Source organism: Anomaloglossus baeobatrachus, chromosome 3 (assembly GCF_048569485.1).
Source record: "Anomaloglossus baeobatrachus isolate aAnoBae1 chromosome 3, aAnoBae1.hap1, whole genome shotgun sequence".
Taxonomy (NCBI): Eukaryota; Metazoa; Chordata; class Amphibia; order Anura; family Aromobatidae; genus Anomaloglossus; species Anomaloglossus baeobatrachus.
This window is the reverse complement of record NC_134355.1, coordinates 566,426,509-566,450,502: the sequence shown is the minus strand read 5'-3', so window position 1 is coordinate 566,450,502 and position 23,994 is coordinate 566,426,509. Positions and strand designations below refer to the sequence as shown.

The 23,994-nt window shown below is 41.2% G+C and overlaps 1 protein-coding gene across 2 annotated transcripts in view; it reads left to right on the top strand.

The window, feature by feature from the left end:
• Positions 1-13,142, top strand: part of LOC142296861 (glypican-5-like) — a 435,368-nt gene extending 422,226 nt beyond the window's left edge. For both annotated transcript variants that reach the window (XM_075340927.1, XM_075340926.1), the window contains one exon: positions 726-13,142. In XM_075340927.1, the coding sequence (XP_075197042.1) occupies positions 726-931 (206 nt within the window). In that variant the 3' untranslated portion in view covers positions 932-13,142. The remainder of the gene's footprint in view (positions 1-725) is intronic.
• The last annotated feature ends 10,852 nt before the right edge of the window (positions 13,143-23,994 follow it).

Genomic DNA, 23,994 nt, shown 5'->3' with positions numbered 1-23,994 from the left:
TTTGGGCTGCAATCTGAATGCCAAAAAAATGGAGACATTGAGTTCAGTAAGGGAAAGAGATTTCAATGTATGATACTTTGGACTCTTTTGATCTTCTTCCCACTGATGTCATAATCTATGATTGCTTAATAACAGCAAAGCTGAGCTACAGGTAAATAAAATGCCTTTACACTGGTTACATTTCATGGTATGTACTCAGTGGCTATCTGACCTCTCAATCCCAAAAATAAAGGTGGGATCTCATATATTTGTGTTCTCAGATGAGATATATAGAAATGTGACTGAACATGCCTACACATCATTACAAACATTTCTGCATGTTTTTCCATGATTCTAATAAGACTATTTGAATTTCAAGCAGATGGTTCCCAAAAACTGTTATTCTGCGCGTGGGAAATTTCTGGTATCGTAGCTCATCCACATTTTTTACTTTAACATATATTCTTTCCGCAGACCCCTTGGACAATTCATTTAAGCAACAACACTCATGGGATGAATAACTAACGCCAGCTTCATTCGTTGTTCTTTTACACTGTTGCCAACTGGATTTTTAGCCCATTCCCATTTGGACATCCCATATCTAGCTGGTTCAATGTGAAAATTATTTGTTGACCCTTTGACCTGAATTTTTAATAAATAAATTCTTTATTGTTTTCTGCATTATGGGGTCTTATTACTTGTAAAAACATAATTTAATAATTTCCTTTCAATATTTTTTTTTTTAGATACAAGAAGAAGGACAGACAAAACCGGTATGGTCAACCGTACGATGAAAGATCCAGTATATGTAAACCCAAGTGTCACCAGGATACCACCTAAACAAAGGAATTCTAACACCGCCAGCAGATCTCACGACTCCTTGGCTTTAATTGTGGCTGCCTTATTCATTTTGTGTCCATTCATATCAAAGATTTGCAGTGCTACATTCTAACAATCCACTCCAAAATCCTTTGAAGCCTTATTCAAGTGAAGTACAACCGTAGCTTTTTTTTCTTAGGACGAGACGGCATGAACCAAGCGCTGAATGACCTTGGATGAGTCAACCCCACTGTTGAAATGGGATGACAGGCTGGCAAGCTAGACGTATGTCTCAGGAACTGTAAGGATCGAGGTGACAGATAATAAACAACTCTCACACCTCAAGCAACATGAAAACAAAGTCTCAGTTATTAAGTGGATTGGGTTCACAAATGTGATTTACGACGTGGAAGTAAAACTTGGACAAAGTCACAGTGGATGAACGCTCACAGTCCAATACCTAATCTAATAATGTAGAGAAACCTGCCTTGTAATTAAACGGACAGAGTAGAACTGGAATGATACATTTCTATGCTGTGTGTCAGACATATGAGTTTCTATGCACTTTAGAAGCCATTAAGCTTCACATATTTCAGATACCTCTAGTTTTCTCCTATTTGATATTTGTCACATTTTCCTTCCCTTTTAAAACCAGCAAATGCCTGTGTTCATCATTATTTGTGTTATGGTACATCAGTTGCCTTCTTTTTTTTCTATAAGGAAATAACATGTATGGCTTTGTCTAGACCTCTATTTTACATAGGCGTAAAATAACAATATAATAATCAGCCAACACAGGAAAAAAGGGCGCCGTGAAGATCAGATCTTAGCCACGCCTAATAAAGTGGCTTAGAAGGACACGTTGGGGATCTATAAGTAGGTGGATTTGGGCATAAATCTTAACAGTATGATGCTACAATCTTGGAATTGGACAACAGAAGAGATTTAAGCATAGTACAAAAAGTAATCTGAGAAAATCAGAATTTTTTTTTTTTGCATTCAGTATTGAAAAGTTGTGTTGCCTTTGGATAACCATGTATTTTCCAAATGTGGAGTAGCTGTTTGGTTTTGATGGGAAAGACCATTACTTATTCTTACATTGGTTATTGATCTGGTAGGGTCACATTCCTTCATCTAATATCTCAGTGCCATAACAGCTTATAAAAATATAATGGAGCAACTTCTTCAGTTCAGTGGTGGATCCTTAAAGTGTACCTGTTCTTTTATAGAAAACCATGGTCTTGCTCTCATGCCACATAAAATAATTCAGGTTTTTTTAACATCAGTTGTTAGCAAAATACACTCTTTCTATGCTTCTTGACCTCCAAATTAATATGATTTGTTCTACGAGTGCTCAGGAAATCATTGCAGCACACAGGCTTTATAGTGTACTGAAAGTTTCTGCTTTATTACATCATGTGACCAGTTTATATAGTACCTCAAACAAAGAAATAACTCTGAACTATGCACCAATAAGAGCAGTATTCAGTGTTAGCGAAACCCTATGACATCATTCAGGTATAAGACAAGATGGTTTCTTTAAGAACAAAATGGATTCTAGTCTCTCACACAGTCTAAGGCCGGCTTTGCACACAACGACATCGCAGGTGCAATGTCGGTGGGGTCAAATCGAAAGTGACGCACATCCGGCGTCACTTGCGATGTCGTAGTGTGTAAAACCTTTTTGATACAATGAACGAGCGCAAAAGCGTCGTTATCGTATCATCGGTGTAGTCTCCGACATTTCCATAATGCCGGTGCAGCGACAGGTACGATATTGTTCCTCGCTCCTGTGGCAGCACACATCGCTGTGTGTAAAGCCGCAGGAGCGAGGAACATCACCTTACCTGCGTCCCGGCTGCTATGAGAAGGAAGGAGGTGGGCGGGATGTTTACATCCTGCTCATCTCCGCCCCTCCGTTCCTATTGGCCGCCTGCCGTGTGACGTCGCTGTGACGCCGCACGGCCCACCCCCTTAGGAAGGAGGCAGTTCGCCGGCGAGAGCGACGTCGCAGGGCAGGTGAGTGCATGTGAAGCTTCCGTAGCAATAATGTTCGCTACGGCAGCTATCACAAGATATCGCACGTATGACGGGGGCGAGGACTATCGCACTCGACATCGCAGCATCGGCATGCGATGTCGTAATGTGCAAAGCCGGCCTAATATGTGTAGAAACAATCCCAATTCTCATGCTGAAACATGACATTGTTGGTTTTGAGTGTGGAGAGGTCCTCTTTATCAACAATCTACCCTAAAGATTTGGAAAATTATTTCTTTCACTTCCCAGCATGCATTGCTACTGCTATTGTCCAATTGCTTTCCTGCTTTAAACGGAAAGCCCACCTCCCTGTTATGCCTATATGTATCTGACAGACATGAGAGCAAGAGCAGAGAGGCAACGACCCTCTTCTTCTTCCTGTATTCTACTCGTCTTCTCTGCTGCTAGATACGGATTATGCTTTACAACAGGCAGTTGTGAGAACCTTGGATAGACGAGATATACCCATTAGCGGGCACTTTGGAGTAATTTTACAAGGTTAAGACAACTTAATGTTTAATTGAAGTGATTTGTGGATGATGTATTTTTCACATTGTCTATCAAATGAGTTCATGTTATCAGCAAGTACAGAGATCAGATACTGATATTAAGTAACACATCAAATTTTGTTCTTCTATTGTCTTTAGTGATTACTCGTACTGTAATAGACCATATGATCTGTAAATTACCCGTTGTTGGTATAACCTAACTGTATCATCTATATAGATGGACAAAGTAATGTATAATATTGGCAATTCCCGCTTTCTTCTACCAGAACAGTTCATGATGGCTTCACGGGTTAGGGGATACGACTTGTAGTATATTATACCGATATCAGACATTCTGCAACTTTTTTTTTAAAAATTCTCATTAAGTTGAGGGAAATTACCATTTTATGTCAATCTAAGCTACAAACTTTGTCTCTTTGTCGACCATTTCCTACTGAAATTAGAGCCATGCCACATGCCGCGCCATCAGGCTAAATTCAGTTGTGTACCTGAAATCTCATTATCACCTCAATGATAAAATATTCAAGTAATTATAGTTGGATAGAAATATGTCTGCAAACTCAATAACAGTCCTTGAAGTGAAATAGATTGCAATAAAGGGAATGGAGAAGGATTTCTGTGACCTGTCACCTTACATGAAGGGTTCTTTCCTTATTTTGCTATGGAGCCGATTCTGAGTTTATTGCACTGCTGCGATTTGGGCTCCTGAATATGGGAGACATCTGTGCGTGTCACAGGGAATATTGACCCCCAACTATATTATGTTTGTCCACAGTCTGCCATAAGGCGTATTGACCTTGTAAGGTAGAGGTAGCATATTCCAACGTGACCTGTCACATAACGTATCATTCATAGTTATGCAGCCATTATACAACAGAACCCAAATCATCCCATCTCAACACACTTCATCCGTCTTTGCTAGTGATGGCCATTTCTCACCATTTCTAGTGTATTAATCCTTTTTGCTGTTCCGCTCCGATGTTGGAAGACGTGCAACACATTTCTTGCTACCTTTTATTCTAAAGAGTACTGGCTTTAGCCAACATATAGCGCACGCAGTTTGTACTTTTTCTTGGAAAAGGTTAACATGGCACCATGATGTAAGAAATGGTATGAGAGCTACAAAGCAACATTTCAGCACTACTCACATGCACATGGGCACCTCATTGAGCTCACCCTTACACAGATGGATGTACGTGGTGCTGCATTTCGGCAAGTCTCTGGTAATGCGAGCAAAGGAAGCAAAAAAACGGAAGCTGCACTCACCAGTCACCATCCATAAAAATATAGAATTTCTTGAAATGTCTTTAAAACATTTCAAGGGAGAAGCAAGGAGCGCAGAGAGGACGGCTGTTCCATGTTTGAACTATACTTCCAACAGGTCTCTCCTTTAAGTTGTAGTTCACATAGGAAACAGCCATCGTCTATGTGCTACTTGCTTCTCCCTTGGAATGTTTTAAAGACTTTTTAATATATTTCTATATTTTTATGGATGGTGAGTGCCACCTCCATTTTTTGGCTTCCTCTGTTGGCGTTGGTATGAGAGCTGTAGGTGTTGCATAACCACTCTGATGGGTTGATTGCCAGTTATAGAAGTTATGTATCTAAAGGAGAAGTGATAACTTGCTGATCGATCCAACTATTCTCGAGAATAAAGGGCGCTTCATATGCAACAACATCGCTAACGAGATATCGTTGGGGTCACGGAATTCGTGACGCACGTCCAGCCTTGTTAGCGACGTTGTTGCGTGTGACACCAACGAGTGACCGCTAACGATCAAAAATACTCACCTAATCTTTGATCATTGACATGTTATTCTTTTCCCAAATGTTGTTGCTGGTGCTGGACGCAGGTTGTTCGTCGTTCCTGAGGCAGCACACATCGCTACGTGTGACACCCCGGGAACGAGGAACAACAACGTACCTGCGTCCTGCCGGCAACGAGGTGGGCATGTCATTAATGTGGCTGGTCTCCGCCCCTCTGCTTCTATTGGCGGCCCGCTGTGTGACGGCGCACGAACCTCCCCCTTAAAAAAGAGGTTTTCACCGCTCACAGCGACGTTGCTAGGAAGGTAAGTACGTATGACGCGCACTACCGATTTTGGCCACCACGGGCAGCGATTTTCCTATGACGCACAAACGACGGGGATGGGTGCTTTCGGTAGCGACATCGCTAGTGATGTCGCTGTATGTAAAGCGCCCTTAAGGCTCAGCAGAATCCCATCTGAATGAAGCATGTGCTGCTTCATTCTCATTCATTCTCCATGGGACTGCCAGAAGAAAAACAAAACAAGGTCTGTACTCGGCTATCCCCAGTAGTCCCATGGAGAATGATTGGTGTGTGGTGCAGATATCTGGCCACCACTCAATCAGCAATGCCCCATTTTTGAGTATGTGGTGGTCCCATCAGTCAGACCCCCACTAATCAGCTAGTTATTGTCTATTCCGTGGATAGGCAATAACGTTTTAAGATGGGAAAGACCATTTAACCCCTTTACATTTATAATCCATGTTGGGAGAGGGTGTATAGAGCAGGCTTAGGAGATGAGCCTGCCCCATTTCCAGAAGATGATGGCTGTGTTGTTCAGCCATCATGTGCTTCTACCCACCATGAGTGAAGCAGAGCGCCGCCTGCCGCTTTTAACCTGTTAATTGTCGCTGTCAATCTCTGACAGCGGCATTTAATGTATGCAGTATGGTGGTGTGCCATTCTAAGCACCCATAGCCCCCACCTGCAATATGATCGCAGGGTACAGATTGGTTGCCATTATGCAGACATCTTCAGCAGACACCTTTGCATGCCATAATGGTGCTCCTATGAACACAAGCCTGTGGCTGGGCTTCATAGGAAAATGCGATTTTTACTGTATACTGCAATACACTTGTATTATAGTATATAGTGTAGGCAATCATACGATAACAGGTTGAAAGTCCCCCCTTAAAAAAATGTAAAAAAAAACCCGTAAAAAAATCAAATCAGCCCCCACATTTACCCTATTGAAAATAAAGATATTAGAAAAAATACAGATATGATATTGCCGCATCCATAAAAGTATGATGTTTAGAAGTATGTGACTAGTTAACCCAATCAGTAAAACCCGTAAAAAAAAAAATGAAAATGTCAGAATTGCATTTTTGCAACTCTGCATAAAAATGCATTAAGAAGCGATCAAAATCTTGTATGTACCCTAAAATAGTATCAATAAAAACATAAGCTCTCCACACAAGACATAAGTCCTTACACAGCACCATCAACCGAAAATAAAACTCTATCTGGTCTTGGAAAGTGGAAACGCAGGCACATTTTAATTTAGTTCATGAATTTCTGATTTTTTTTTCAATACGTAAATAAAAAAATAAATAAAAAAATAAATCTAATATATATATTCAAGACTGTTATTGCCGTTAATTGTACTGACCTGGAAAATCATGTTACCAGATCGTTTTTACTGCACAATGAAAGTTATAAAAACAAAACCCAAAAAGTATTGAGGAATTGCATTTTCGCAATTTCCCCTCACTTGAATTTTTTTTCATGTTTTCCAGTACATGGCATGGTAAAATGGCCTAAAAATTGCAACTCATCCTGTAAAAACTAAGACCTCATATTTGACGTAGATGTAAAAAAAAAAATTAAAACCATTATGGCTTTTGGAAGATTGTGGAAAAAAAAAGCACAAAAATGAAAAATTTCCCGGTCTGTAGAGAGTTAAACGGAATATGTCAGCAGGTTTTTGTTACCTCATCTGAGAGCAGCATGATATTGGAAAAAAGATTCTGAATCCAACAATGTATCACTTAGATTACTGGGTTCAGTTTTTCTGACACAATCAGAATTTTTAGATTTGGCCATGTAGCAGAGCTGGAAGAGTTTCTTCCTTCTCACACCAGGCTCCCAATAGAGACTGCACAGTGACAGTGAGGTGTCAGTCAGAGGAGGGGGTGTGCAGTGCTGCTGTGTGAGTGACATTCTTGTCTGAGCAATTATAGGTTAAACAAACCTAATAATAAACAGATTGGACCTTCACAAGAAGGCATCCCTGAATTCTATGTTTTAACCCTTGCACTATGCTGTCTTCAGATTACATAGCAAAAACCTGCTGACAAATTCCCTTTAATGATTGCTCTTTGTCATATTAAACTTGTATTCTCTAAAGAACATTAAAAAAAATCTATACACAAGAGGTGACTGAAATCCAAGTATATAGACAAAAAAACTGACGGTGCTTCCAAAACTGCAATGTGAACAGGTGCATAACTGAACATGACATAAAATGCTAAAAAAAGAGACAGTTGCACTCTGAAATGCTAAATCATGAAAACCATGAAAGTAAGACTATAGATATGCATTACTGCTAAAGGAAATCTAGCATACGAAAAAAGGCCATTTTTATATCTGCCCAGTAGCCACGTCAAGGCATACCACATATACAGTATTGTGTATTTACTCTGAAATGATGCCTCTCTCTGGGTTTATAAACCTCCTATGTATGGGCAAGTAGGAATCTGCTACTATAGAGAATTAAATCACCTGTGGCTAATGGGGGAGGAGTGAACGGTAAGAAAGCATGACCTTCATTAATCTAGACAAAAAAACTGATGGCACTCCCAGTAGGTACTTAGTATACGAGGTATGTCTTGACGTGGTGACTGGGCAGATATAAAAATGGGCATTTTTGTATGCTAAATATCCCATTTTTCTTAGATTTCCTTTAGCAGTAAAGCATATCTATTTTCTTACATTCATGGTTTTCATACTTTACAATTTCAGAGTGCACCTGTCTCTTTTTGAAATCCAAGTATGGAGATAATTAATGCTGGATTCTTATATTGATGACAGGTTGATACCACAAACTGTATAGAAATTTTCAGCATATTGGATGGTGATTAGACAAAATATGCCACTGCTCACATCAGTCGATGGTCGCATCATCAACATCTAAGATCGGTGCTCATGTTTTATCATCTCCTCATATTTAGGTCATCATATAGTGACTAGTGATGAACTCAGCACTTCCATGCTCGGGTGTTTAGTACCCGTAACGAGTGGATGGATGCTCGGATGGGCGCGACTTGAGTACTGAGTGTAATGGAAATCAATGGGGAACTCGACTATTTTCCCGGTAGATTTCCCGAAAAAATCTTTGAGTCCCCATTGACTTCTATTATACTTGGTAGCATCCGAGCATCTAAATGTCGGGATGAGTACCAACCACCCGAACATGGTAGTGCTCACTCATCTCTCATCACTATTAGTGTCCTAAACTAGAAGCCAATCTCCATAAATATGTCTTAGTACCAGTCTTGTAAGTAGCTGTACAACATCCAGCTTTACTATGACAATACGCATGGCGACTGATGCCGATGGGAATGCTAAGAGGTTCTTATTTTCACTTTACATTAGGCTGTACTCCCTCAGGAGCCATCAGACGGTACACGAAAGTCACTGAAGCCAGACTAAGCACCGATGCCTCTGACTTTATGGAGTTCTGTAGGATATAGCAGTAAATTTAAAGAAAAGCTGGAAATAAACCAGTATAAAAAACTTTTCCCAGTATGCCATCCTGCTCCGGGGTCTTCTGGAGTTAGACAGTCACTCGCAGGCTACGGCATCGAAGGCCCAGTGATTAAATCTATTTTTTGTCACATTAATGTTTTATGGGGCTAAATTAGAATTCATGACATGCCCTATTAATCCTGTTATCAAGGGGTTGAGCACTTTAGGGAGTATTTTTTTAATTTTTTTAAATGCATATAAAAATAATTATTGTGGATTCCTTCAAACGTTTGCACCATTTACCTTCTATAGTCTCTCTCTGCGTGGCACTTTCTATGTATGTCTGCAGAATGAGCTAACTGAGAATCCATCAGTGAGCTTTGATCCAATGGGCGGGTTGTATCTCTTTTATATTATTCTTTGAGCTTCTCTCAGCTGATTTATGACCGGAGACCACATCAAAATTGAATATGCAGGGAATCAAAGAGCCTGTAGAAGCCAAAGCGAAGAAATCTTTTATGCAACCCAATTGAAAAGGTTATTTTTAACCCAAAATTGTTTTTTATGAAATTCCAAAAACTGGACAATCTTATTTTAAGGGTCCATTTTAAAGTTAAAAATATTAAGGTTTATGATACAAACTTCATGTTGCGCAAAACTTTTACAGCGTATGAAGGTGTTTTACCCTGGAAATCTGATGTAACACCATGATTAATCGAGCCCATAGTTTTCGACTTGTAGATAACCGGCCTGTTTGGCATCTGCCACATAAGAATTGTAGGAAAAAGTGCAAGAATTGTGTCATTGTGTGTGTAATTCTATAAGGACTGTAGTCCACGACCTATGGATATTGCGCAAAGTGATATCATTCATCACTGATCCACACTAAAGGTAAGAACAAATATTATTATTTTCCAGATTGGGCACGTGCACTAGGCTTGTTGTACCATATATTGTATTCTTGGTGTCTAATGCTCTTCCCAAATCTTTACTGTCCAGGTAACATTGTGCCCCCACTATATGTGCCCACTTTACCTTCACACACATATTATTAAAGCAGTTCTGCGCGCAGTTGTTCACTTTGTTTACTGCGCAGCACAATCCAATGAGTCACAGGCGCTGCCAAGTCCTATTCAAGAGGGTAAGAGACGATCTGCTGCAGTTCTTGTCAGTGGCCGCTACAAATTTAAAGCACCACTCCAGCTCTTTTTGTTTAATTGCACCTCTGGAGTGGTGCTTTAAATGTAAACCCTCACCCCCCTGTATTACACTCACCTGTCGGTGGCTTCTTCTTCTGTCGCCGCCACGCCGGTTGGTCTCCTGTGATTTGTGATCTGCTGGCAGCTCCAGTGTTTCATGGAGCATGCCGGAAGTCACAACTCAATATAAGTCTATGAGAGCCTCGTTCTGGCTCTCAGAGATGCATTAGAAGCTTGTGATGTAACGTCTGACGTCCGTCAGTAAGAGGTTACAGTCACAAGATGGCGCCACTGCACCAGAGCGGCATCAGTAAAAGTTGAGTATATGATAGGGAGCAGGGAGCTTAGATTTAAAGTGCCACCCCATCACTGAAATAAAATAATAAGTGGACTATCAGGGCTTAGATGTCCAGCAATGGTCTGAGACACAGTCAGCTATGGATCATATCCCTAATTGAGACTTCCGTTTTGTTTCTTTTTGTGTATACCAGAAAAGTCACAGCGACATCTTGCTGATTGACAGCCTTCTGCCTGCAGTAATGCAGCTGGGACCAAGTTGTTAATCAGCATGACATAGGCAGTAACGCCCCATTAACAGGGCAAAGCAGAAAAAAAGCTGTTGTGCTGATGAGACTAATAATGAGCCAGCGTGCTCGGCATTGCTTGTTACTCGATCGAGCATCATGGTGCTCGGGTACTCGAGGAGCTCGGCCGAGTATCGTGGGTGATCGGACATTTCAGCCATGAAACAATGACCACATTGCACAGGCTTGCTTCACTGCATGATGTGTGCAGGCCTCCCAGAGAGAGCCAGTCACAATGTTAAAAAACAACGTTCTTGGGAGTAGTGTGACCAAAAAACCCCCAAACCTACCCTCCCTACCACCAGAAATGCTGTGTGAATGGCTGGCTGTATGTGGGCGGAGACCAGAACAGGCCAATATTTGACTTCCATTATAATTGTTATTCACTTACTTTATGCTCGTCTGAACGTCTGGCCAGGTCGAATCAAGTAAAGAGCTTTCAAGCATTTAGTGCTCGCCCATCACTACATGTGACTAGTGATGGGCAGACCCGGACTGTAAAAGTCCGGATCTGCGTGGTTTCAAACATACCCAAATGCCAAACCTGGGCTGGCACTCAGAAAATAAAAAAATTAACAAAATAAGAATGACGCAAGCACTTCATACTTGCCAAGTCTCTGGTGCGGCTACAACTGCTCCCACGGCCATTCATTCTTCTTCTGGGGCCACTCATTATTGTCCATCCATATTCACTGCTTCCTCGGCCCACTGGCCGACCTGGTGTCTGTGCTTGGTTTCAGTCAGATGCACCCCCAGTCTGTGTGACAGCGTCTGACTGCAACCAATCACAGGCCCCGTCTGCAAGTCCCTATCATGGTGTAAAAATAAATCAATTAAAAAAAATAAATAAATTGTCGTAGGATAACCCCGTCTTATGATACCCAGCACAGATAAAGCATACGGCTACAGGCTGCAGCCCCCAGCTGTGCACTTATCTTGGCTTTGTATCAAAATAAGAGGATGAGCAAGAATGAGCGGCCTCGGAAGAAGACTGAGTGACCGCGGGAGCAGTTAAAGCTACGCCGGAGACTCGGTAAGTATGAAGCGCTTGCAGCAATACCCTATCCCTTCTACCGCCATTTTTACGCACTGGATTCTGGTCCCCATAAACTTATATGGGGATCGGTGTCAGGACAGATATCCGGGATCAATTCCGGGCTGGAACTGGAATTTTGTTTTTAATCTGATTAGATCCGCTGATCCTGGTTATCTGCGAGTCCACCCATCACTATATGGCCCGTAACCAGAAGGCAAAAGAATCACCAAAAGGAGCGGTAAATGGCCATTCTGAGCCGGCAGAGATCGGCGCTGAGCAAAATAGTCAGGTAGTGCAGGTAGTTAGCAGGTGGTGCCTGCATAGTCTTAACAAATAAAATAATCCTGGAGAACCCTTTTAAAGCTTTCCATTATTTTCAGTCCTATTTTTAAGCCGGGATGCCGTGTACACACTGTTTACCATGCGTCAGGCAGCTGCTCTCAAAGACCTACAAAATGTTGGTGCTTTGCTGTCCAATGGGTGTTTGCGTGAAAATAGGACTAATCAGAGTCTGTAGCCCTCATTAAGGGGTACTTTGCACGCTGCGACATCGCTAGCCGATGATAGCGATGCCAAGCGCGATAGTACCCGCCCCCGTCGCACATGCGATATCTTGTGATAGCTGCCGTAGCGAACATTATCGCTACATCAGCTTCACATGCACTTACCTGCTCTGCGACGTCGCTCTGGCCGGCGACCCGCCTCCTTCCTAACTGGGCAGGTCGTGCGGCGTCACACGGCAGGCGGCCAATAGAAGCGGAGAGGCGGAGATGAGCGGGACGTAAACATCCCGCCCACCTCCTTCCTTCCGCATAGCCGGTGGAGGCAGGTAAGGAGATGTTCCTCGCTCCTGCGGCTACATACACAGCAATGTGTGCTGCCGCAGGAACGAGGAACAACATCGTATCTCCTATTGGCGCGACATTATGAAAATGTCCGACGCTACACAGATCATTTACGAAGCTTTTGCGATCATTTATCGGTGCTTCTAGGCTTTACACGTTGCGACGTCGTTGCCGGCGCCGGATGTGCGTCACTTTCGATTTGACCCCGACGATATCGCAGTAGCGATGTCGCAACGTGCAAAGTACCCCTTATTCTTTCAATCTGCCAGAATCTGATTATGGCATAAAAGAGATACATGAATCCTAACTATGAGTATTGAGCTGTAAGGAGAGATGAGTATGGGAGAACTACTTTTAGCCGCACAAGAAAATGATTTCATTATTCCTTTTACAGAGCTCTTCATGTAGGCATAAATAATTCACACCTTCTTTTGCTTTATGAATTTTGCAACGATATAGACACAGTAATTCATACAGAAAAGTTGATATCTCTTCTTCAATGTATTTATTAACATGATTGACAGCTGCCTTGCAATGCGCTGGCGATAAAACAGCAATATATTCATGTCATAGACCTCCATAGAACAGCACCCCCTTGTGGTCAGAATATCATAAAGATCAGTTGTTTAGTTTTAGTACATATAAATGTTTAAATAAAAACTCTTGTAAAAAAATGTGTTTTGTTTTATATATATTTTTTTTACCTTTAACAGAGTGCAGTAATAAGTAATATATCAATGTTCATTGTTTGATATTTTTTTTATAGGGAGCCCTTTCCTAATATATTTCACAAATCAAATATAAAAAATGTCCTAGAAGATTTTAGGCTTCCTACATATGTGTCGTGATAATTGAAACTGGATAAACAGAGCCTCGGATCCCACTCACTTTTTAATATTCTGATCACTTTGTCACTTATTTCTCCGTTGCCAACTTATTAAAATTTACAAGACCGAACACAGCTCTTATGTTAAAGAATTGCAATGTGTCCGTAAAAATTGCATGTTAGACTTCAATGGGTGAATCTCTTCCAACACTAGTGCATGCTGCCATTTTTTCAGGCATAGATTCGGTCCATCATGTTTCTTACTTGGCCGTAGGCTGAAATTGCACCGAACATCCTTTCCTGTCCCCCATCAAATGCACTCTTCACAAATCCACTGTCTTTTGGCTGATTTTTTTTCTGCATGTGGGCCATAAATCAGAATAAAGCAGAGAAGTGGACTTAGCCGTCAAGATGGTGCAGCTTCAGCCACTGCCTAAGTGATATCAGACAAGTGGCATCATTTTAAAGGGCACCTGGCACAAAGTTTTTCCAGGGCACCTGGCACAAGGTTTTTCCCTTATGAGTTGCGGCCACCACCAGTGGGCTCTTATAGACAACATTCCAGAATACTGTATATAAGAGCCCAGGCTGCTCTGTAATGTAAAAAAGCACCTTTATAATACTCACCTAGGGGGTGGTCCGATCTGATAATGTTGCTGCTCTCAGTCCGGCGCCTCCTCCATCTTGTGCAATCGCTGTTTTCCTTCTCAGCCCCGTGTGGCTGACGCGTCCTACATCATCCACACAGAGAGGCCTCCATTGTGCTTTTGCCAGGCGCACTGTGATCTGCCTGGCTGAGGGCAATTCAAAGCATTGTAGTGCGCATGCGCGGGCGTTCTATGACCTTTCCTCTCACTTGCGCATTACTGTACTTTGGTCTACCCTCAGTCGGGCAGATCAAAGTGCGCATGTACAGGAGCGCAATGGCGGACACTGTGGGGATGACGTAGGACATGTCATCCACATGGGGCTGAGAAGGAGGATGGCAATTGCACAAAATGGAGGAGGCGCCAGACTAAGCGCGGCGACGCCCATCGGATTGGTCTATTCCCTCGGTGAGTATTATAAAAGTGTTTTTTATGTTCCACAGATTGGCCTGGGCTCTTATATACAGTATTGTAGAATGCTGTATATCACGGCTCACTGGTTGTGACCGCAGCTCATAAGGGAAAAACCTGGTGACATGTTCTCTTTAAAATATTATGTAGTACAGTCCAGTGGCTGCCACGGACAATTTAGAAGGCATGTTTCAGAGAAAAATATACCTGGCTGCAATCATACAGCCAGGCTCTGATTCATGGTGTCCACAGTTTGGGCAGCACAATTCAGATGTCAGGTTCCCTTTAAAGAATGTATAGCCCTAGTTTGTTATATAACCCTAGCTGTTATATTATGAGTATCTGCCTCAAGTTCTAGTTTAGGGGTCATTAATTTGATCAGGAGGAATAGAGACATGACGTGGTAATTCCATTACTTTCAAACATTCACATACTACATCAATCATACACATCACACTCAACTCTGAACCTATTGTTTTCTACCAGTCACACCATCTACAACCATGTATGTAAAAACCTGGGCTACAAAAGAACATCTAGCGATCCTGCTTCTCAACTCCCAAGGACAAATGGCAGCAGGGTAGCCATGCCAAACCTTACTACTAATGTAAGAAGCCAAAGAATTTATCACTAGCAAGACAAAGGGCATTTTTGCTTCCAATTAACAACTTTGAAGGTTGAGGGTTCTGAAAAGGTATTCCAGGTTTACAAAGACCTTAATAGGAAATGTTAAAATAAAATGAAAGTGAGCCATAGACAAAAAGCATTGCCAACAGCATGAAAAGTAAAACATTAAAAAAAATTATGAGTATTTAAGAAAAGAAAAAATAATCTGGTATTGACATACTAAAAGCCACTAAAAATGCCCTTATGTATATAATTGTACACAGAACAGAGGGAAGTTTGAGATATTAGATACATACTTTGCATCTGTTTGTTCACTTATGAGATGCCAGTGCCGGATATTTGTTGAGGCAGTGATCAAGGTTCACCACTCAATATTACTGAGGAGCTGGTTGCAAACTAAAGACTATTAGACCATTGGACGTTGAGTGCAGTCTACAGCTGTAAGGGTTGCAGAAGTTTCCAGCACGGAGCGCTGGTTATGTCAATCTCATTGTTGTTGTCATTGTTGTGTTTTATTAGATATTTTTTTGCTTGTCAGTTTGAGGTACACAGAAGGCCAGGCATGAGATTGGTAATTACAGTAAAGCAAATCATTCCGTTACTGTCGTTAGTGTCTCAGGGGGCTCAATTAAGCCATTGTTCTTGCTGCCACTAGTCCCATTATCTGGATGGGGATTGAAGACCCAGTGGAGCCGTCACCACAGGGGGTCTCCCATGCAGTCCCAGGTGAGGGGCTTGGCCTCAGGAAAATACCTCCACAGTTAGCTTTATGGGTGGGAGGGTTCCCAAGGGCTGAGTAAAATCCTTGGGGGCGGCTTGGGGTACTTAGAACACTGATGAGAGGATGGGGGTTGTTACTGGCTGGAGCAGGATTCCTGCATTACGCTTGTCTAGAGCAAAGGTTGTGACTACTGACTATACCGACGGGAGAGACGAGCTGTGGGCAAATGAAAAATTTGGAGACAGTGGATGATATCACTTGGTTCTGAGTCAGTGGAACTAGCGGTCGTGGTTTGGGATCTCATGGACTGGGAGCATCTCATTTTGTCCATCTACCCAGAGTTGCTGTAAGACCATGGATGGAAGAAATAAAAATGATTGCATTGTTAACCTGTCTAGGTGATTAATACAACCTACAACTTCAGATCTTCACAACTACTAATGTCTGAGCAAATTAAATATTGATGAAATTCATCCACTGGTATTGAGGGAGTTGAGCTCAGTAATTTGCAGACCCACTATATTTCATCTTCATAGATTCCCTTGTAACAGGATTGATGCCACTTGGATTAGATGATGATACAGGTATTCAAGAAGTTTGACATCAGTGGTGTGCTACATTTTTTAAAGTATTATGAGAGATGAACAAGAATAGTGGAGTTACAAAAGATAAACACCAGCACTCTAAAAAGCTAAAATATGCTAATATTGAATGAAGGAATTCTGGTATTGCATTATTGCTATATAATATTTGAAAAAATAAAATAACTTATATATTGGCCAATTCATGTGACCCTGATAACCACGGCAATGTGAGCTCTAATATATCAGGACCCTAACCTTAAATGCTTCTAGCTGGATTAAAAAATCAACACATTTAGACAGCTAGGATCCAGCTATAAGGAGTATGGCAACACCCTGGATATAGGGCGGAGTGTTCAGTCAGACAGGAATGTAATCCAAATATATACTCCTTATAGCTGGATCCTAGCTGCCCAACTGTATGGATTTTTTTAATCTAGATACAGACATTTAAGGTTAGGGTCTCTATATACAGTGTATGTATATATATATATTTATATATAGAGAAATCACCTTGTTGTCGTTATCAGGCTTACATGGATGGCCAATACATAAGCTAAGTATCTCATTTTTTCAAAGATTCCCATTGCAGTAATGCAATACCAGAGTTTCCTTATTCAATGTTAGCATATTTTAGCTTTTTAGAGAGCTGCTGTTTATATTTTGTAATTATAATGTGTTTTCAGCTTGCACCTTGTTCACACCTATTGGAGGTGCTGGTCAGTCTTTTTCTATCTTATTATATAGTGGAGAACAATCTAAAATCTGGCAACCAGCATGGATTCATGAAAAAGAAGTCATGTTTATCCAACATGTTGATCTTTTTATGAAGAGGTAAGTGCAAATCTGTTGCTCATATGATGTATCTGGACTTTACAAAAGTATTTAATACTATACCACATAACAGCCCCTGTTTTTCAGGGACTAGAGGACACTATATGCACATGGGTAGCAAAAGATACTGGTTAAAGTGGTTGGACCCGGCACTAGGGTACTTTTGAACCCACACAGATCCCGACTTTGACAGTCCGGGTCCACTCATCACTTGCACTAACGACTGCAGCTAATTTAGTCAAAAAGTCAAATGGTGCTCTTTCCCTTCCATTCCGTGCGCCCAAACTGTAGATTTCCACCACAAATGAGGTGTCAGCGTACTCAGGAGAAATTACACAACAAATTGTAGTGTCCATTTTTTATTTTTAGCCTTGTTAAAATGCAAAATTTAAGGCTAAAGTAGAATTTCTGTGGGGAAAAGCAAAATATTAATTTTTCCTTCCACATTGCTTTAGTTCCTGTGAAGCACCTCAAGGGTTAATAAACTTTTTGAATGTGGTTTGGAGCACTTTGAGGGGTGCAGTTTTTAGAATGGTGTCACTTTTGGTTATGTTCTGTCACCTCGGCCTCTGAAAGTCACTCCAAATGTGACGTGGTCCCTAGAAATATGGTTTGTAAATTTTATTGGAAAATTGAGAAATTGCTGATGAAATTTAGACCCTTCTAACGTCCTAAAAAAATAAAATTCTGTTTCAAAAATTGTGCTGATGTAAAGTAGACATGAGGGGAATGTTATTTATTAACTATTTTGTGTGATAACTCTCTGGTTTAAGGGTATAAACATTCAAAGTTTGAAAATTGTGAAATTTTCACCAAATTTCCGATGTTTTCATAAATAAACATAAAAAATATTATCCTAAATTTACCTCTGTCATAAAGTACAACATGTCACGAAAAAACAGTGTCAGAATCACTGAGATCCGTTGAAGCGTTCCAGAGATATTACATCAAAGTGACACTGGTCAACAGTAGTTATTAACAATTTACAAGACTAAATACAGTTTCTAATGTTAAAGAATTATAACGTAACCATAAAACTCAAATGCTATACGGTGGCTCTAGATGAATTCCATTTTTTTTCATTCGTGTAGAATTGAATACGTGAGTCTCATCTAACACTCAGGAGAAATCAGTGCATGCTGCGATTTTTTTCATACTCCGATTTGGTTCGTGAAAAAGTCATCTGCTCTGCCCATTGACTTCAGTGCTAGGTAATGATGAGCGAGTTTCGAAATACTCAGATTCGCGATACTCGTAACAAATATTCACGTATGCATTCCGAATAGTGTGTGCAATGCAAGTCAATGGGGAAAAGTCGCAATGTAACAAGTAACCCGAATGCTGTACACGAATAGTACGGCATTCAGGTTACTCGTTACTTTGCAAGTTTTCCCCATTGACTTGCATTACACACACTATTCGTACTGGATACGCGAGGTATTAGACAGTACTCATCACGAGTATCGGGAATTCGAGTATTTCGAAGCTCGATCAACATTAGTGCTAGAGTAGAGAAACCGTGTGTATGCCGCACTATTACCAGAATGTCCAGAGCTTAGAATGTTCAGATGTTAACATCTAGACATTCTGGTGACAGCGTGGCATACACCCGGTTTCTCTACTCTAGCACTGAATTCTACATACCCGGGGCTGCGCCAGCAATCATTTCTGAAGCATACCTTGAGGTTGTGATTGGCACAACCTTAAAAGTTGAGTGTATTCGCCTTGATTTCTTCATTTTGCTTGCCTGGTAAGACCGTATCTGCTTTTATCCGATTCTTCGCATATCTGCCCCATTGACTAACATTAATCCGACTGCAGTCAGTGTGCTGTCCATTATGCTATAGACAGCGCTCTGACTGAAATATGGTCAAGTGAACATAGTCCGATAAAACTCATACCTGTAGCATAGATTGCTCTACTTTAGTTTAACTCAAAAACTGTCTTATTACTTATGCAAATGCGGAGTTCCCAATGCTCCTTTGTGTCGCCAAGGGCTCAGTACCCCATTCTGTGCCCCCAATTAGTATCCTCTCCTCTGCACCTCTTCTTAGGTTGATTGACTTCCCCAGACAGAGTGCTGCCTGAACTGAATTCATGTGTGTGTGCATTGACACTGCAAGAGCTGAGCAAGCACGCACACAGACAATGTCAGTGTTTGGCTATGTGCGCACTTTGCGTTTTTTCATGTGTTTCCGCAGCGTTTTGAACTGCAGCGTTTTAATGCAAAAATGCATGCGTTTTGATTTCCAATCAAAGTCTATGGGAAATAGGCATATTGTGTGCGCACTATGCGTCCAAAAACGCTCCGTTTTTGTGACAAAAATTTATAAAAATCTCTGCGTTTGAAGAAGCAACATGTCAATTGTTTTTACCATTTTGGCAGCGTTTTGCTAACATTGATGTCAATGAGAATTATCAAAACGCATCCTAAAAGAAATTTCTAGCGTTTTACATGCTTTTTTGTCAAAATCAAAGCATGCGTTTTTGGCATTATAGTGAGGTCAAGAGGTTTCCATTCGCCATCACATCCATTCCTATTTTAAAAATGAGTAAAACAATACTTTTACTTTATTTGGAACATACTTATTAAATCTCAATAATCATTTTCGGTAAATTATCATTATAGTGTATGATCTAAAGGTAATTATTATTTGTTTTTATTTTTTTTAACCACTAAAATAATAATGAAAATAATACAAGTTTGGTATAGCCAAGTTTATAGTAACGTGAAAATCATTTTACTAGCTCATTTTCACCATACAGTAAAAGCTATAATAACAAAAGCCAAAACCAAGGGTGAAATTGCATTTTTTCATCCATTGATCCCACTTGGAATTTTTATCTGTATGGTAAAATAAATGGTGTAATTCACATCTACAATTCATCGTGCAAAAGACAAAACCTCATTTTGACCTCCAAATGAAAAGTTGTTGCTTTTGAAAGAAGTGGAGAAAAAAAATGAAAGTGCAAATAAAAAGAAAAAAGAAAGCACTCAATCCTCAAGAGGTTAAAGAGCAGCAGTATTAGAATAAAGATTCCTCCTGTGTCTTACTAGTCCGGGCTGTGGTGAGTCGGCCATAGTGGCAGTATTACCAGGAACTTTATGCATATAACAGATGTAATATGGATGTACGGTGACAGGTTTCTGCGTTGTGAGATGAATGCAAAAATGATACCGATATGATCTCTCTCCGTGTTGTGTTTTGCCGATACAGTGCAGGCATAGTCCTAGCTGCCATGTAACTAGATGACAGTCAAGTTAAAGAAGAAGAGAGATAACCCTGTCAAGTTGATGACTGACTGCAGGAGATTTACGGTGCACAGAAATGCCAGTGTCGATAGTATATTGTATGTTATCTATGTGTGAGGGAAATAAAAATATCAGAATCAATTTTAATGGCGGCTGCTGACTTACAGAGGCCTATAAAACACAAGTGAGCCATTATCTCGAAATGATGGAAAATCTCAGAGCATTCAATATCACCTCTGAACTACCCTTGGTTTCCCACTACAGTAACTTAAAGGGGTTTTCTACTCCTTTTTGTTTACAATACATATGGGCCAATTCCGATATAAAAAATAACCTATATTGAAAAACTGGAAGACAAAAAGTGCAAACAATAGGGTCTTATCGGATGGCACCGGGAGGGCAACCCACTTAGAAAGATCACCTTGTTTCGTTGTGTGAGTCACAACTAACTGTAGTGTGCTGGTATGTGACGGATTCTGCGGCCCCACGTGGAGTGAAGATGGCCGTGTAGAGAAAAGGTGGTATGAAGGCTACGCTGCCGTAAGAGAGGAAGCTACTGTAGTACATCAATATGATTCATTTCTACGCGTTTTGGAAAGATATCTCTCTCCTTATTCAGGAACAATAAAACAAGATCCTAGGAGACCCAGCCAGTAGAACGCAGGAGAACCTGGGGATTGTTAGGTGAATATGTGTATAGGTTATTTTTGGCCATAGAGAGGAAAGGTGGTATGAATGCCACGCTGCTGTTAGAGAGGAAACTACTGTAGTACACTGTAGTATATCAATATGATTTATTTCTACGCGTTTCTGAGAGCTATCCCTCTCCTTCGTCAGATGCAATTATACAAGATCCTAGGAGACCCGGCCAGTAGAATGCAGGAGAACCTGGGGATTGTTAGGTGAGTATGTGTATAGGTTATTTTTGGTCGTAGAGAGGAAAGGTGGTATGAAGGCCACTCTGCTGGAAGAAAGGAAACTACTGTAGTACATCAATATGATTTATTTATACGCATTTCGGAGAGATCTTCCTCTCCTTTTTCAGGAACAATCATACAAGATCCTGGGAGATACGGCCAGTAGGACAGAGGAGCACCTGGGGATTGTTAGGTATGTGTATAGGTTATTTTTGGTCGTAGAGAGAAAAGGTGGTATGAATTCCGCGCTGCCGGAAGAGAGGAAAGTACTATAGTACATCAATATGATTTATTTCTACGCATTTCAGAGAGCTATACCTCTCCTTCTTTAGAAACAATCATACAAGATCACAGGAGAATTAGCCAGGAGGATGCAGGAGAACCTGGGGATTGTTAGGTGACTATGTGTATAGGTTATTTTTGGTCATAGAGAGGAAAGGTAGTATGAAACCCACGCTTCCGAAAGAAAGGAAACTACTATAGTACAGCAATATGATTTATTTCTATGTGTTTTGGAGAGATACCCTTCTTCTTTGGGAACAATCATACAAGAAGATTGATCCTGAAGAAGGAGAGGCATATCTCTTCGAAAAGCATAGAAAGGAAAGATTTTGATGTACTACAAAAGTTTCCTCTCTTACGGCAGTGCAGCACTCATATCTCACCTTTTCTTTCTACGGACAAAAAAAACCTATATACTTACCTAACAATCCCCATGTGCTCTTCTGTCCTACTGGCCGGGTCTCCCACCAGTCTTATCTCCATATCTTCCAAAGCTGTCAGCATGCTGCAGTCAATCAGTGCCAGCAACAGTAACTCATTGGTCACAACTTCAGAGGATGAAATATTTCTTATGCTCCTAAACTAATCCAGAAGCATACTGACACAGGAGAGAGGCGTCAAAACAGGCAGAACGCTCATTCATCAAATGAAATGATCGTTTCCTTTGCCCTAAAGACTTCACAGATCTGCAAGGGTAAAATTGTTTGAAAAGTAAGAGATTTTTTTTTATACTTTGGATCACTGAATTCAATAAAAATATTGAAAAAATTCTGTCTCGTACATTTTTTTCCACAAACACTGAATTCATAGGTTTTTTTTTTCTTGCACTATATTTTCACTCCCTTGAGTTAAAAAAACTAAAGGAAGGCATTTTTGTGAGTCTCATGAATGTTTTTGAAGCAAAAATGAAACCTGTAGAGAAAGGGCTTGGGATTCTTTTAACCTCTTCACCCCCGGCAATTTTCCGCTTTTCATTTTCGTTTTTTCCTCCCGTTCTTCAGAGAGCCATAAAGGTTTTATTTTTCTGTTAATATTGCCATATGAAGGCTTATTTTTTGAGGGACGAGTTGTACATTTGAATGACACCATTAGTGTTACCATATAGAGTACTGGAAAATGGAGAAAAAATTCCAAATCTGGAGAAATAGTGAAAAAAGTGAAATTATGGTTTGTTTTGTTTTTTTTTGGTTTTTTTTTTTAATTCACCATGTTCATTCTATGGTAAAACTGATGTGTCTGTATGATGCCTCACATCGGTACAAGTTCGTAGACACCAAACATGTATACTTTTACTTTTGTCTAAGTGATGAAAAAAAATTAGAAGTTTGGCGCAACAGAAGAATTGCGCTTTTGTCGCTATTTTCCAAGATCGGTTGCGTTCTAATTTTTCGGGATCTGGGGCTCAGTGATGGCTTATTTTTTGTGTCTTAAGCTGGCATTTATAATTACACCATTTTTGCTTAGGTGTGATGTTTTTATTGCCTGTTATTCCCTGTCACAAGGAACTGCACTTCTTTCTCTTATGGTGCAGAACTCATCCTCCATGGTTCTGGGATCCTAACTCTGGTATTGTTCCCACCAGCACTCAAATCCTAACCCCACCTCACACGACACTCTATCAGGCACACCAGTGGGTAGTCTAGCTGGAAAAGGGCCACCCGCCTAGGGGTCAGGCAGATTGGTGGGAGGGAGATAGTGAGTCGAGTAGTAGCCCTCAGAGAGTGAGGAGCTGAGGGAGTTGCAGCTCCCTGGGAGACTTTGGTTAGGTCGCAGACGGTGGTCTGGGACCAGAGGAGTCGGAGACCCGGTCGCAGGGTATTGGAGAAGGGTGCCAGACTTAGTTTTGGAGAACGGTTGGCACCAGAAATTCCAGTAACCGTACCGGTACCGAACACGGCAGGGTATAGGACCCTAGATCAGGGAGTAGCTTTACGCAACCTGGTAATTCACCTGTGGCGGATAGTCGCTTTATGAACTTTCCCCAAGAGCTCAGAGATCGAAGGCACCAACACAATGAGGGGGATAGGGCTTTCCAGCTTATGCAGCCTACAGAAATCCCAAGTGTCAGCCATTGAGAGCACAGCTCACCTATTTAAATATAGGGAACGGGACCCCAACAGCTGCAGGCCAAGGGGTCACTCAGAAACATCTATCTACATGTGCATTGAGACAGGCTCCAGTCCACCAGACAATACCGGCGGGAACGGATTCCCTGACGAGCTCCCCAGAGTGGTAGCGACACCCAGAGACTTGGTTTACTTCTGTGTCAGAGTCTGCTTAATGGTCACACCGCCATCCACACAGTCGGAGCGAGTACACTGCAGCCCCTGCGTTCTGCCTGCCCCACAGCCCGCACCACGCCATCCTCTCACCTATCCTCTAGAGTCCCG